This window comes from Entelurus aequoreus, linkage group LG08, assembly GCF_033978785.1.
Source record: "Entelurus aequoreus isolate RoL-2023_Sb linkage group LG08, RoL_Eaeq_v1.1, whole genome shotgun sequence".
In the NCBI taxonomy this organism is placed as follows: Eukaryota; Metazoa; Chordata; class Actinopteri; order Syngnathiformes; family Syngnathidae; genus Entelurus; species Entelurus aequoreus.
In genome coordinates, this window is record NC_084738.1 from 40,400,641 (window position 1) to 40,414,114 (window position 13,474).

General features: G+C 37.7%; 1 protein-coding gene across 1 annotated transcript in view; it reads right to left on the bottom strand.

The window, feature by feature from the left end:
- tmem94 (transmembrane protein 94) overlaps nt 1-13,474 on the bottom strand; it is a 120,881-nt gene that overhangs the window by 73,447 nt on the left and 33,960 nt on the right. Inside the window, 6 exon segments of the mRNA XM_062056475.1 lie at nt 5-178; nt 3,205-3,309; nt 6,720-6,776; nt 8,273-8,389; nt 11,844-11,930; nt 12,018-12,120. Of these exon segments, the coding sequence (XP_061912459.1) occupies nt 5-178; nt 3,205-3,309; nt 6,720-6,776; nt 8,273-8,389; nt 11,844-11,930; nt 12,018-12,120 (643 nt within the window).

Genomic DNA, 13,474 nt, shown 5'->3' on the forward strand with positions numbered 1-13,474 from the left:
AAACCTCATCTCTGTCTTCATATGTCTCCATTCTGCAGTAGGAGTTGACTGACATGTCATCTCTTAGATCTTCCTGGCTATTATGAGGTGGTTCCACTCGTCCACTGAAGAACAGCACGGTTTCGGGGCTAGGGTTAGGCCACGACAGGATACCCTGTTTGTCCACGCAGCACAATACCTGCATACATATACGGATTAGAGAGAGGAAATACCATTCCATTAAATGCTCAAACTCAGGGGTTCTCAACTTGTCCCACAATGGCCAGTGATTCCCACACGTTCCACAAATTAATTTGGTGCTTCCGGTTCACTCTCGCTCATTAACACATTATGTGTCTGTGAGTGTATCTTATCATTACAACTCAACACAGTATGTAACAGTATGCATCGCAACTCCACTTCCTAACACACCTCATAGGTACGTACCTGGGGCCTTATGTATTAAGAGTTGTGTGGATTACCTCCTAAAAATTGACGCATGTTCAAATTCAAAAAACTGCATATGCAGAAAAAAAATAAGATGTATTAAATTGTGTGCACGTACTAATCCAAGCAGTGTTGTCATCCCGAAAGTGACTTATCCAGTCGTGGATATCTGGATAGTGTTGCCAGATGTCACAAGGGAAACATGCAGCGGCTCTATCAAAACAAGTACCTTATGATAAGGGGATACTGTGCTGACTTGGCAACACTGGACAGATAATACATTTGAAGTAGACAGCATTAGATCGTTACCCAAGGTCAATGCTATATAATACATTTTTACATAAATTTACAGTAGATGTTTGTACATTCTATTGTATTGTTTTTTAAAGAGTATTCCTTATTCAAACGTTATTCTAAAAGTGCTTTTCTTTAAAAGGTATGTTTCATGTTAAAATTGTGGTTTTATGGGTGGGCCAAGAATTAAATCAGATTGATTTCAATTTATTTCATTGGGTGGGGCTGCTTTGAGATATGAGTGTTCTGAGTTATGAGCTTTGTCTTGGAACGAATCGTGCTTGTAAATTGAGTTACCAATGTATCACTCTTCTCAACAGCCCCTCCCCAATGCAGTCTGCTGAAAATGATGGAAAGTGCCACTCTACATAGCAAGTGACACTGTGGTCAAAGTTGGAACTGCCACAAAACACATTATAAGATAGTAAACGCTCTACTGCCATTTGGCGGCTAAAATAGATAGTGCTCGCCCCAATTTGGCTCAAGTGGATAGTGCAACCCCAAATTTGTCACGTTTCATGTATCAGGTCAACCGTGACAAGTGAGGAATCCAATTCCTACTTTAGACTGTTTGTGACATTGAAAAAACACACAAAGAAGCAGAAGAAAGGCTTGACTATAGTTCTAAACAGTTCTTGTGTAAAAGAAGAAGAAATAATGTGTAAAAATATATTAACTCTTTATTGCTCAACCCTGGTACAAATATTACTTCAATTGATGGTGATAAGGCTCATCACTCAAAGTATGTTTGCAACTTAAATCATAACCAAAAGCTGAGAGACAGCTCATATCTCAAATTACTCACAAGGCACTCGTAGTAAGTTGAGGTACCACTGTAATATATAGTGATGCGCTCATGTTAAAAGTCCAATATTAATGTTATGTGCATTCATAAGAAAAAAAAAACAAAGGTTATCAGAAAAATCCTTGTTTATTTAAACTTTAAAATATTTTCCATTAAGGACACATTGAGGTCGTAATGTTCGTTTTATTCAATTAATCGATAGATTACTCGATTACTGAAATAGTCGATATCTGCAGTCTTAGATCGGAGTGTCTGTGTGGATGAGGCATCCAAGCAAGTCCACCTAAACAACATCTTACAAAACATCTTTGCTATGTCTTTCACCCAATCATACACTCTAGATCAGACCTGGGCATTCTGCGGCCCGCGGGCCGCATCCGGCCCTTTGTGCGTCCCTGTCCGGCCCGCGTGAGGCCAATTATAAATTACAAAATAAATTTTAAAAAGTATCTATGTCGAGTGTGCAATACAACGGTGCTGCTTTTGTTTTGAAAATCGTTATTTGTATTACTTACGTGTGGACGTATGCACGTGCGTGATTGTGAGTGAATGTGAACAGCTGCAATCACAAATGACAAAATAAAGTTGAAAAAACATCTATGTCGTGCGCGCAATACAACTGTGCTGCTTTTATTTTGAAAAGTATTATTTATGGGCGTGTGTCCGTGTGTAACCTGCAAGTGAAGGTGCACATGCAGCGACAAGTGATGCACGGTTTACACCCGAGACGCTAAAAAGAGAAAAGTTGATGACGAATGGCGTGTTTTCAACAAGACATGGACTGCCAAGCAACGTTCCCTCTAAGGTGCGTGCCTGCGCAATTGCGCACTGCTCAAGCGTCCGCTGCGCGCAGCAAATATATGCCGCGCACCAAATCAAATCCCATCTGAATTCTAAACAAAATAAACATATTTATTCTATGTAATTTTGCAATGCAACTTTGAGTGACAGTGACAACAAGCGGCCCTAACGGTGTTCATCAACACCGTTCAATTATTGTAACGTCTATCGAGATGCTTCGAGGACAGGAATTATATTGATCACTTTATTGAGCAAAACTGTTTATATTCGGACATAACCACACCAAAAACATGAATAAAACAATTCTATCTCGAAAAACTAGTAATTTTCTGCCGTACAAACCAGGCCAAAACCAACTTGTCATCTGTCACCAACACGCATACCACTAAACCACTGGTGCGTTTATGGCCACACAAAAAGTCAGACAACTCAAACACCACACAAAGTTACACTATGACTCCTCAGTCATACGTGTGCTTATTTTACTGTCATTTATTATTAATGTTAATTTATTTATATTAGTCATGGAATGCTGTTACACACACTATGTTGAAGTATTACTATTATTATTCATTATTATTATTAATCTTACGATATATATAAAAAATAATATTGAGCAAAATATAATTGAAATATTGTCGATGTGGCCCTCCAGCAGTGCTCGGGTTGCTCATGCGGCCCCCGGTAAAAATGAATTGCCCACCCCTGCTCTAGATAAAACACATGTAAATACACTGGCCAAAAATTCAACATTGCCACAGATTCAAAATGTCTGCCTACCTGCGTATAGTGGCCACTTTTGCAGTTACCCTTGACTGTATTTATGTTCCCTCATTTTTAATCAGAAATTAAAAAGAAGAAAACAACAAAGTACTTACCGTGACAGATCCAAGAGTGTGTAAAAGGCTGGAAGAGTAGCAAAGAGTCTGAGACGCTCCCTTCAGCACACCAACAAAGTGTCTCCACACACAAAGTATCATCTCCTGCAGACACCACACAAGTACGGTAAATCATAAAGCAGGGCTGATGCCCGCTAATGTAGCACAATATAGACAGTAAATATGAATCTACACAATTAATCTAATAATCCAAAATAATGAACAATTATGCCTTTCAATTAGTATTATTTGCAGACAATACCACCACATTGTGTACAAGAGAGAACACGCAGGAGCTAATAATATTAAAAGGAGAAATTAATAACTTAAAGTAATTGTTTATTGAAACAAAACGATCCTTGAACCTAAGTAAAACAAATATAATTAGAAAAGACACACAAACACAAATAACAATAGACGGAAGAGGTAGATAACACATGTCAAAGTACTAATATTATAGATGATAAAATAAAATGGGAATGTCTCATTTAATGGGAAGTATGATGAATTTGGTATTTTTTTTAACTTATAAATGTTGTTAAAATGTTGGATACTCATGTTAAACAATGCCAAAGCATCAAATCATAAAGTTCATGCATTTTGGCGTGAGCTTGCACAAGGTTATGGATGCCTCCGTTTGCGGGATTTTGCAGCCTGGATATGTCGTGACGTCAGAATGACGTGGACGTACCTATTTGGACTTTAAGTCAAACTCTCAGCCAGAGGGGGAGGAGAGACTCATACACATACAAAACGGTAGGATAAATAATTATTTTATCAGTAATAATAATAATAATGGCATGTAAAAGCAGCTTTTTTAAGCAGGGTCTGAATGGATCGGCAAGTACGCAAGTGTACCTAATATTGTGACCAGGTGACTCTATATAACTTATATGAAGTTTATTTTCGACCGTTTGTAGACAAAAAAAAGCAGTGACGACTTCAAGACACATATTTAAAACGTGTACATTTTCAAAATATAAGTTATGATACTAAACTGGTGGGGCGTGGGTTTATTTGCAATCTGGAAAGACATCCAGAAACAAACCTTTTGCAGACAGACTTAAAAAACAAGTAATAAATGCAAGAAATTTGGGTTACACGATTGTGGTAAAATTATTAAAACAATTATTTTGATTGATATTGTAATCACGATTAATTACATGATTACTCATTAATTTGAAAACATGGATATTTATTGTACCACCAAAACTCAATTTTAAATATATATATTTTTTAAATATATATTTGAAAAAATCTGGATACAAACCACACAAAGTAAAATAATAATGATAGAAATAACAATACATTTAAATATACAACAAACAATACAATTTAGTTTTTCCGTTTTAAACGTTTTTTATTCAGTTTTTTTCTTTTTACACATTTTACAAAATTTTATAAAATCTTTGTTAATGAAATGCACAAATCCTCACATTTATTAATGCAATGTATCTTTGGATGATTGTTCTTGCTAGTTTAGCTTCATAGTTTAGTAAATGTTTGTTGCATGATCACATAAAGGTGTCAAGAGATTCAAGTATATCATTTTATTTTAACAAACCTTTGTTTGTTGCATGATCAGGTAATGCATGTATATGCAATTTTCCTGTTAAAATTCAAAGAATTAATACAATAAGTAAGAAAAATGAAGTACTTTATTGAATCACTTCATTTACAGGCTTTCGCTGGCCACGTGAAAACAATGTGGTTGGCCATATCTGGCCCCTCGGCCTTGAGTTTGACATGTGATCTACAAACCCCGTTTCCATATGAGTTGGGAAATTGTGTTAGATGTAAATATAAATGGAATACAATGATTTGCAAATCATTTTCAACCCATATTAAGTTGAATATGCTACAAAGACAACATATTTGATGTTCAAACTGATAAACATTTTCTTTTTTGCAAATAATCATTAACTTTAGAATTTGATGCCAGCAACACGTGACAAAAAAGTTGGGAAAGGTGGCAATAAATACTGATAATGTTGAGGAATGCTCATCAAACACTTATTTGGAACATCCCACAGGTGAACAGGCAAATTGGGAACAGGTGGGTGCCATGATTGGGTATAAAAGTAGATTCCATGAAATGCTCAGTCATTCACAAACAAGGATGGGGCGAGGGTCACCACTTTGTCAACAAATGTGTGAGAAAATTGTTGAACAGTTTAAGAAAAACCTTTCTCAACCAGCTATTGCAAAGAATTTAGGGATTTCACCATCTACGGTCCGTAATATCATCAAAGGTTTCAGAGAATCTGGAGAAATCACTGCACGTAAGCAGCTAAACCCGTGACCTTCGATCCCTCAGACTGTACTGCATCAACAAGTGACATCAGTGTGTAAAGGATATCACCACATGGGCTCAGGAACACTTCTGAAACCCACTGTCAGTAACTACAGTTGGTCGCTACATCTGTAAGTGCAAGTTAAAACTCTCCTATGCAAGGCGAAAACCGTTTATCAACAACACCCAGAAACGCCGTCGGCTTCGCTGGGCCTGAGCTCATCTAAGATGGACTGATACAAAGTGGAAAAGTGTTCTGTGGTCTGACAAGTCCACATTTCAAATTGTTTTTGGAAACTGTGGACATCGTGTCCTCCGGACCAAAGAGGAAAAGAACCATCCGGATTGTTATAGGCGCAAAGTTGAAAAGCCAGCATCTGTGATGGTATGGGGGTGTATTAGTGCCCAAGACATGGGTAACTTACACATCTGTGAAGGCGCCATTAATGCTGAAAGGTACATACCGGTTTTGGAGCAACATATGTTGCCATCCAAGCAACATTACCATGGACGCCCCTGCTTATTTCAGCAAGACAATGCCAAGCCACGTGTTACATCAATGTGGCTTCATAGTAAAAGAGTGCGGGTACTAGACTGGCCTGCCTGTAGTCCAGACCTGTCTCTCATTGAAAATGTGTGGCACATTATGAAGCCTAAAATACCACAACGGAGACCCCCGGACTGTTCAACAACTTGAGCTGTACATCAAGCAAGAATGGGAAAGAATTCCACCTGAGAAGCTTAAAAAATGTGTCTCCTCAGTTCCCAAACTTTTACTGAGTGTTGTTAAAACAAAAGGCCATGTAACAAAGTGGTGAACATGCCATTTCCCAACTACTTTGGCACGTGTTGCAGCCATGAAATTCTAAGTTAATTATTATTTGCAAAAAAAGGTTATGAGTTTGAACATCAAATATCTTGTCTTTGTAGTGCATTCAATTGAATATGGGTTGAAAATGATTTGCAAATCATTGTATTCCGTTTATATTTACATCTAACACAATTTCCCAACTCATATGGAAACAGGGTTTGTATTTCATATCGTTCTGTTCATGTGAATTACAACTTCTTAATAACAATTAACTCATGTGAACTTTATTTATGGTATGTATCTATTTTAAGAAAGAGGAATCAGGGGACTTTTTCAAGTAGAAGTTGTAAAAGGCAAAACTATTAAATGTCGTGAAAACACATTTCACCACAAAAATACAAGAGTCCATACCTTGGAGGAAACAACTTCTGTGTAGCTGCTTAGAGTGTCCTCTGAAAATTTTGCGGGCTAGGAAGAAAAAGTCTAGTTAAAACATGGATGGGCTAATATACAAAATAAAGTCAGAGCTATTGATAGCAGAATCAAGGAAACAGAGTGAACACTCTCGTCAGTCATCAACGTTCGTCTTTTTGGGGTTGCTAGCATACAGACACACAAGTTGAGGCTTGCAACGAAAACGTAAGGCAACATACTATAAATTATTCGAATCGTGCCCAAAGCTTCCTTATCCCATTTCTGACATTTCCTGAAAGTTTAATGAAAAATCGCTATATATATATATATATATATATATATATACGTATAAATATATATATATATATATACGTATATATATATATACGTATATATATACGTATATATATATATACGTATATATATACGTGTATATATATACGTGTATATATACACGTATATATATACGTATACCGTATTTCCTTGAATTGGCGCCGGGAATATAGTATTCGCCTGCCTAGAATTACAGCCGGGTCAAACTCGTTTCGCAAAATAATTAGCGCATGCTTGGCACTTCCGCCGGGTCAAATATGAGTCATTAAATGACTCCCGCCTCCAGGTGGTAGAGGGCGCTAGTGATCCTTCTTGCGACTACCAGTACTGCAGGAGACAGGTACTGCAGAAGAAGACAACAAGCAGCAAGCATGCAGCAATTGTTTGCTTGCACTTTTAACATGGAGGATTACATATCTAAAATAAAACCGTTTTCTAAACTGGACTTTCAATCGAAGCAGGAGGTAATAATTAAAGGAATATCTCCAGAGACTTTTAAAATTGAAGAAAGATGAGAAAGACTGCCTTTGATCAGAAGCAGCTGCACATGGACCCATCTACAAGTAAAGGTAAGATCATAATAACGTTTTTTTTATTAAATGTGTTTTTAATGATAAGGTATGCGCCGGAGTGAGAAGAGGTTTTAAAATAATTAGAGCATGCTTGCTCATTCCGCATGGTTTTGGTAACCGCAGGAGTGAGAAGAGGTTTTAAATTAATTAGCGCCCCTGCGGCTATTCAAGGAAATACGGTATATATATATATATATATATATATATATATATACGTATAAATATATGTGTATATATATACGTATATATATATATATATATATATATATGTGTATATATATATGTGTATATATATACGTATATATATATATATATATATATATATATATATATATATATATATATATATATATATATATATATATATATATATATATATATATATACGTATATATATATATATTTTTGTATATATATATATATTTTTATATATATATATACGTATATATATATATATTTTTGTATATATATATATATTTATATATATATATATATATATACATGCTTTTGGTCATGTTGCTTACGAACTGACTATCTGACAAACCAACAGCAAAGATTACATAGCCTCCTGGCAACGTTAATTAGAGTTCATTTCAGACAAGGTGGTGAAAGATACCATCCAACTCCTTTGTGTTTATTTCTCACCAGTCCTGCTGGAGATACATGGCTGAATTCGGCAAGGACCCTGGCCTCTCCAAAGGCGTTCACCAGCACCCACATGATGGGGAATAGCAGTGGTAAGACAGGCAGCACACCCATCAACTGAAAATATAATACTTGTTATTTATGACAATTACAAGACAAATTAAGGCATATATACATTTTATATTCTGAGTTAGGGTGTAACGGTACACATATTGGATCAGATTTTTCATAACGTTCAGTAAAGAGGCGTTGCCTCAGGGCGGCAACATGTTTATCGCCTCAGGTGTAAACAAATACAATTAGACTTAGACTAACTTTAATTATCCACAAGGGAAATTGTTCAACACAGTAGCTCAGTTACAATGATGGAAAGTGTAAGGATGGAAAAGACAATGCAGGTATAAATAGACTAATATTGCGATAAAAAAAAATCTAACATATATACAAATATATACATATGTGTACAGTATATTATATATAGAGATATATTATATTATGTCTATAACATATATACAATATATACCAATGACCATGTACAATATTACAGTATATGTGACAGCAGCAGCATAAAATAATAGAGAGTGGATCCAGCAGAAAATAGAAAATAGACATTAAAAACAAAGAGAAGTAGCTGACATGTCAGGTGTCAGGTAATAGGCAGATATCATCTATTGCTGTATGGCGAGTGATTGTACAGCTGGATGGAGTGCGGAATGAAGGAGTTCTTGAATCGCACAGTGCGGGAAGGAAGCTGAAGGAGCCTGTTGGAGTATGAACTCCGCTGTCCCTTAATTGTCAGGTGGAGTGGGTGGGCAGGATTGTCCATGATGGCCAGCAGTTTGTCCAGTGTCCTCCTGTCCCTCACTGACACAAACGCCTTCAACTGCGTGCCAATAGTTTGGCCGGCTTTCCGGATCAGTTTATCAATCCGGTTTGAGTCCCTTTTGCTGGTGTTGCTCCCCCAACAAACCACTGCAAAGTACAGGGCACTGGCCACAACAGACTGATAAAATATCTCCAACAGCTTGCTGCACACATTAAAGGACCTAAGCTTCCTCAGAAAAAAAGAGTCTGCTCATGCCCTTCTTGTAAACAGCTTTGCTGTTGTCCTTCCAGTCCAGTTTGCTGTTCGAATGGACTCCCAGGTACTTATACTGCCCCACTACAGCCACCTCCCGGCCCTGGATCTTGATGGGCTCCACTGGGGTCACTCTCTTCCTACTCAGTGGCCTAGTGTTTAGAGTGTTTGCCCTGAGATCGGTAGGTTGTGAGTTCAAACCCCGGCTTAGTCATACCAAAGACTATAAAAAGGGGACCCATTACCTCCCTGCTTGGCACTGAGCATCAAGGGTTGGAATTGGGGGTTAAATCACCAAAATGATTCCCGGGCGCGGCACTGCTGCTGCCCACTGCTCCCCTCACCTCCCAGGGGGGGTGGTCAAGGGGATGGGTCAAATGCAGAGGACAAATTTCACCACACCTAGTGTGTGTGTGTGACAATCATTGGTACTTTAACTTAACTTAAGTCGATGACCAGCTCCTTGGTCAGTCATGTATTCAGCTGAAGCACCCTTCTGAATGTGTTTATCCTCCTGTCGATGTTTGGGAGAGGTCCACTGATAAATGTAGATATTTCCACTTTATTGACACTCTCAAATAGTTTATTATCTTTCTTCACTATTTCAGGCTGTTGGTTTCTGACATCCATGGCACCCATGTGCACAATCAGCTGTTTTGCCAAGACCTAAGGTAGATGCTTTGTGATGACTGAGACAGTAGCACTTGGAAAGCTACATGTAACCATTCTGTTTATGTTTATGTTAGATACTGCGTCGTCTCCGAGCAGAAGTGTATCTTTGACCTTGGCACTCAGCACAGTTGCTCTGTCCGTCTGATGCTTTGGGGTAACTTCTTTATGTCTGTGATATTCAGTCACATTTGGCTGTGACAGTGGCAAAATTCTGTTTGGTAACTTTATTCCAGGTGAAATTACATGTTGGCCATGGATACCAACATTCTGACTTGGCTTCGGTTTAGCACCAAGACGATTGCAGGTGTCTTTACGGAGTCTTGAAAAAGACACGGTATCATTTAGCCTCAGGCTGTGTGTAAAAGTTTTTTCACCCTTTGATCTGATGACTTCTTAACCACTGGATTCCACTGGGAGTGTCTCATGAAGTCCTTTTTCGATTTCCAGGGAAAAAAATATTTGCTATTAGCGCACACATTTTTTGTTGATATATCCAACCTTTTTTACAGAGAGCCATTGTTTGGTTCACTCCTTCAGTCATGTTGAGAGGGATGTTGTCGCTGATTCATCAGATCGATTGTAAAAAGTATAGAATTATTTATTTATTTATTTTTTAAATAAAATAATATAAAATGTATTCAGAGTGTCTTGGTTTACTTAAAATAGAAGGAATACAATTATACCTAAGATTTGTAGAATTATTTAAAAGCAAATAAAGCGGCAAATAAGTAGGTGCAAACAGAAATACGTTTGCACATGTTCCACCATACTTAAATTAACGTTTAGTTCAGTATACAGTTCCCTATTCTCTTGGACATATGCCATAGCCATTCTTTGCAGTCCCTTAACCTTATAAAAGAAATAGGCTGTAGGTAATTTAAGTAAATTGACCCTAGTGTGTGAATGTCGTCTATCTGTGTTGGCCCTACAGTGAGGTGACGACTTGTCCAGGTTGTACTCCGCCTTCCGCCAGAATGCAACCCCGAGAGGGACAAGTGGTAGAAAATGGATAGATGGATGAAAAACCCCATCTGATTAGAAAAAAATCCTGCTTCTTTAAAGTCCATTTCTTCTTTTCATAACTTTAAATCAAATGTATTTTCCCACTTGCAAGCAAGTTGTACTTGTTTCTGATTTTAAAGATGTATTTGGTTGCTCCTGATGATGCATTTATTGTATTGTTGTAATCTATTTCAATAATTTATGTAAATGTCTGTGAGCAACTGTGTTTGTGGGATGCTGTAGGAGGGGTAGAGCAGTGTGTTTTTGTTCTTTAATGTAATATATGTTTTGTGTTTTTCTGTATTTGTGTGGGACCGCTTAGAAAACAAGATGCTGCATCTCAAGGGACTATCCTAAAAAATTTTTAAATAGATATTTATAAAACAATCTTGCCTGGCCTCTTCCTTTATAGGCTCATTGGGAGCAAGTTCGACATTACGTCATTTGCCACAGTTACGTCAGCGGATACCTACATACTGTATATGGTCAAGATTTACCCAAACAGCTTTGCACGAGTCTGCCATTGTAGTCCAAAGTGGTAGTCACTAAGTTCCTTTTTTTCCCTCCATCCTCTTGTGGGTCAGACTGGCTTGTCCATTCACACACATGCTAAAATTATCTGCTGTTGCCATTTCTAATACAGAGTAGCATATACTGTAGTCCTAATTTATATCTGTCAATGGACTCCATATGGAAGCAATAAAAACTATAACACGGCTGACAAAGAGACGACGACAGTCGAACAATCAGACATAATATTGCTGTGCTAAGTTAAAATTATTCAGTGCTGTTGAATAAAATGATACAATTAGAAAATACCTGAAGCTGCAAGAAATTGTAGCTGGCGGGGGTGAGGTTGGGCGCGTCACAAAAGTATCGTACAGCGTTTACCAGCAGGAAAGCCACCTAGGTAAATACATCGATAAAACAGGTGACATATATGAAATGGATTGTTTTAAGAAAATGAATATCCATTTTGTCCATTCAGCTCACCAGCACCACAGGACAGACCAGCTTGGTGATGACTGACTGCACTGTAAAACGCTCATTGTCTAAGACTGTGATTGGCCGAGACCCTGCCAACTCCAAACAATTTCTGTAATGTGAAAATGGAGAAAATACATTTGAAATTATCATCAAAAATCTGACTAATCACTGTTCAATAAAGAAAGAGTCAAAAGCATTTTTGTGTCAGATTTCACACTTATCAGCATATTGCAAACAATTTCAGCTTCTCTGATGAGGGGATTTGACAGAAGATTACCAGGTATATATTATATAGTATTATATTATATATTATATAGTGCTTACATTGGTGGTCTGGATCCAGACCCAGACTACAAGAATTCTGTCACAAATCCCTTGATCTCAATTTGCATGGCTTTTATACAGCGTCATATCATTGCAATTCAGCTTTGACAGATATATATTAATATATATAATTAAAAATGTAAATGCAACACTTTAGTTTGCATTTTTCATGAGCTGAACTCAAATATCTACTTGTTTTAGGTACACAAAAGGCCCCCGGTGTTCACTGTTCAGAGAAAGATGGCAGACAGCGTGTGTGGCGTCATGTGGGAGAGCGGTTTGCTGATGTCAAAGTTGTGAATCAAGTGGCCCATGGTGGGGGTGAGGTTATGATGTGGGCGGGCGTATGTTATGGACAATGAATGCATCATGAATGCATCAGGAATGCATGAGTGCATTTTCTTGATGGCATTTTGAATGCACAGAGATACCGTGACGAGATCCTGAGGCCCATTTTTGTGCCATTCACCCAAGACCATCACCTAATGTTGCAGCATGACAATGCACAGCCCCATGTTGCAAGGAACTGTACACAATTCCTGGAAGCTGAAAATATCCCAGTTCTTGTATGTCCAGCATACTCACCGGACCTGTCACCCATTGATCATGTTTGGGATCCTGTGGATCGGCATATACAACAGCGTTTTCCAGTTCCTGACAATATCCAGCAACTTGGCACAGCCATTGAAGAGGGGTGGACCAACACAGAACACAATCAACAACCTGATCAACTCTATGCAAAGGGGATGTGTTGCACTGCTTGAGGCAAATAGTGTTCACACCAGATACTGACTGCTTTATTGTACCCGATTAAATGTGTCCATGTGCACATAGCAAGTGAGCCGGTGAGAGGTTGCATTGCTTGTGAGTTGGTGAAAGTTAATTCTAGATTATAAATCATGCCTCTCACTTGTATAGTAGAATGTTGTGGCCATAAAACGAGAAACTGGTCAACTTTGACATTCAACATACACCCGAAGATGGCAAGAACTAGATGAAAAGACGCTTGTTTATCATTTATTTTTTTAAACCTACATGACCATGCTGGTGTCTGCAGCGATCACTTTGTAAAATGTTTAAACATTTGATTTGTTTGAGAAACTTCTGTGATGCAATCAAGTTTATTCTCTATTATATTA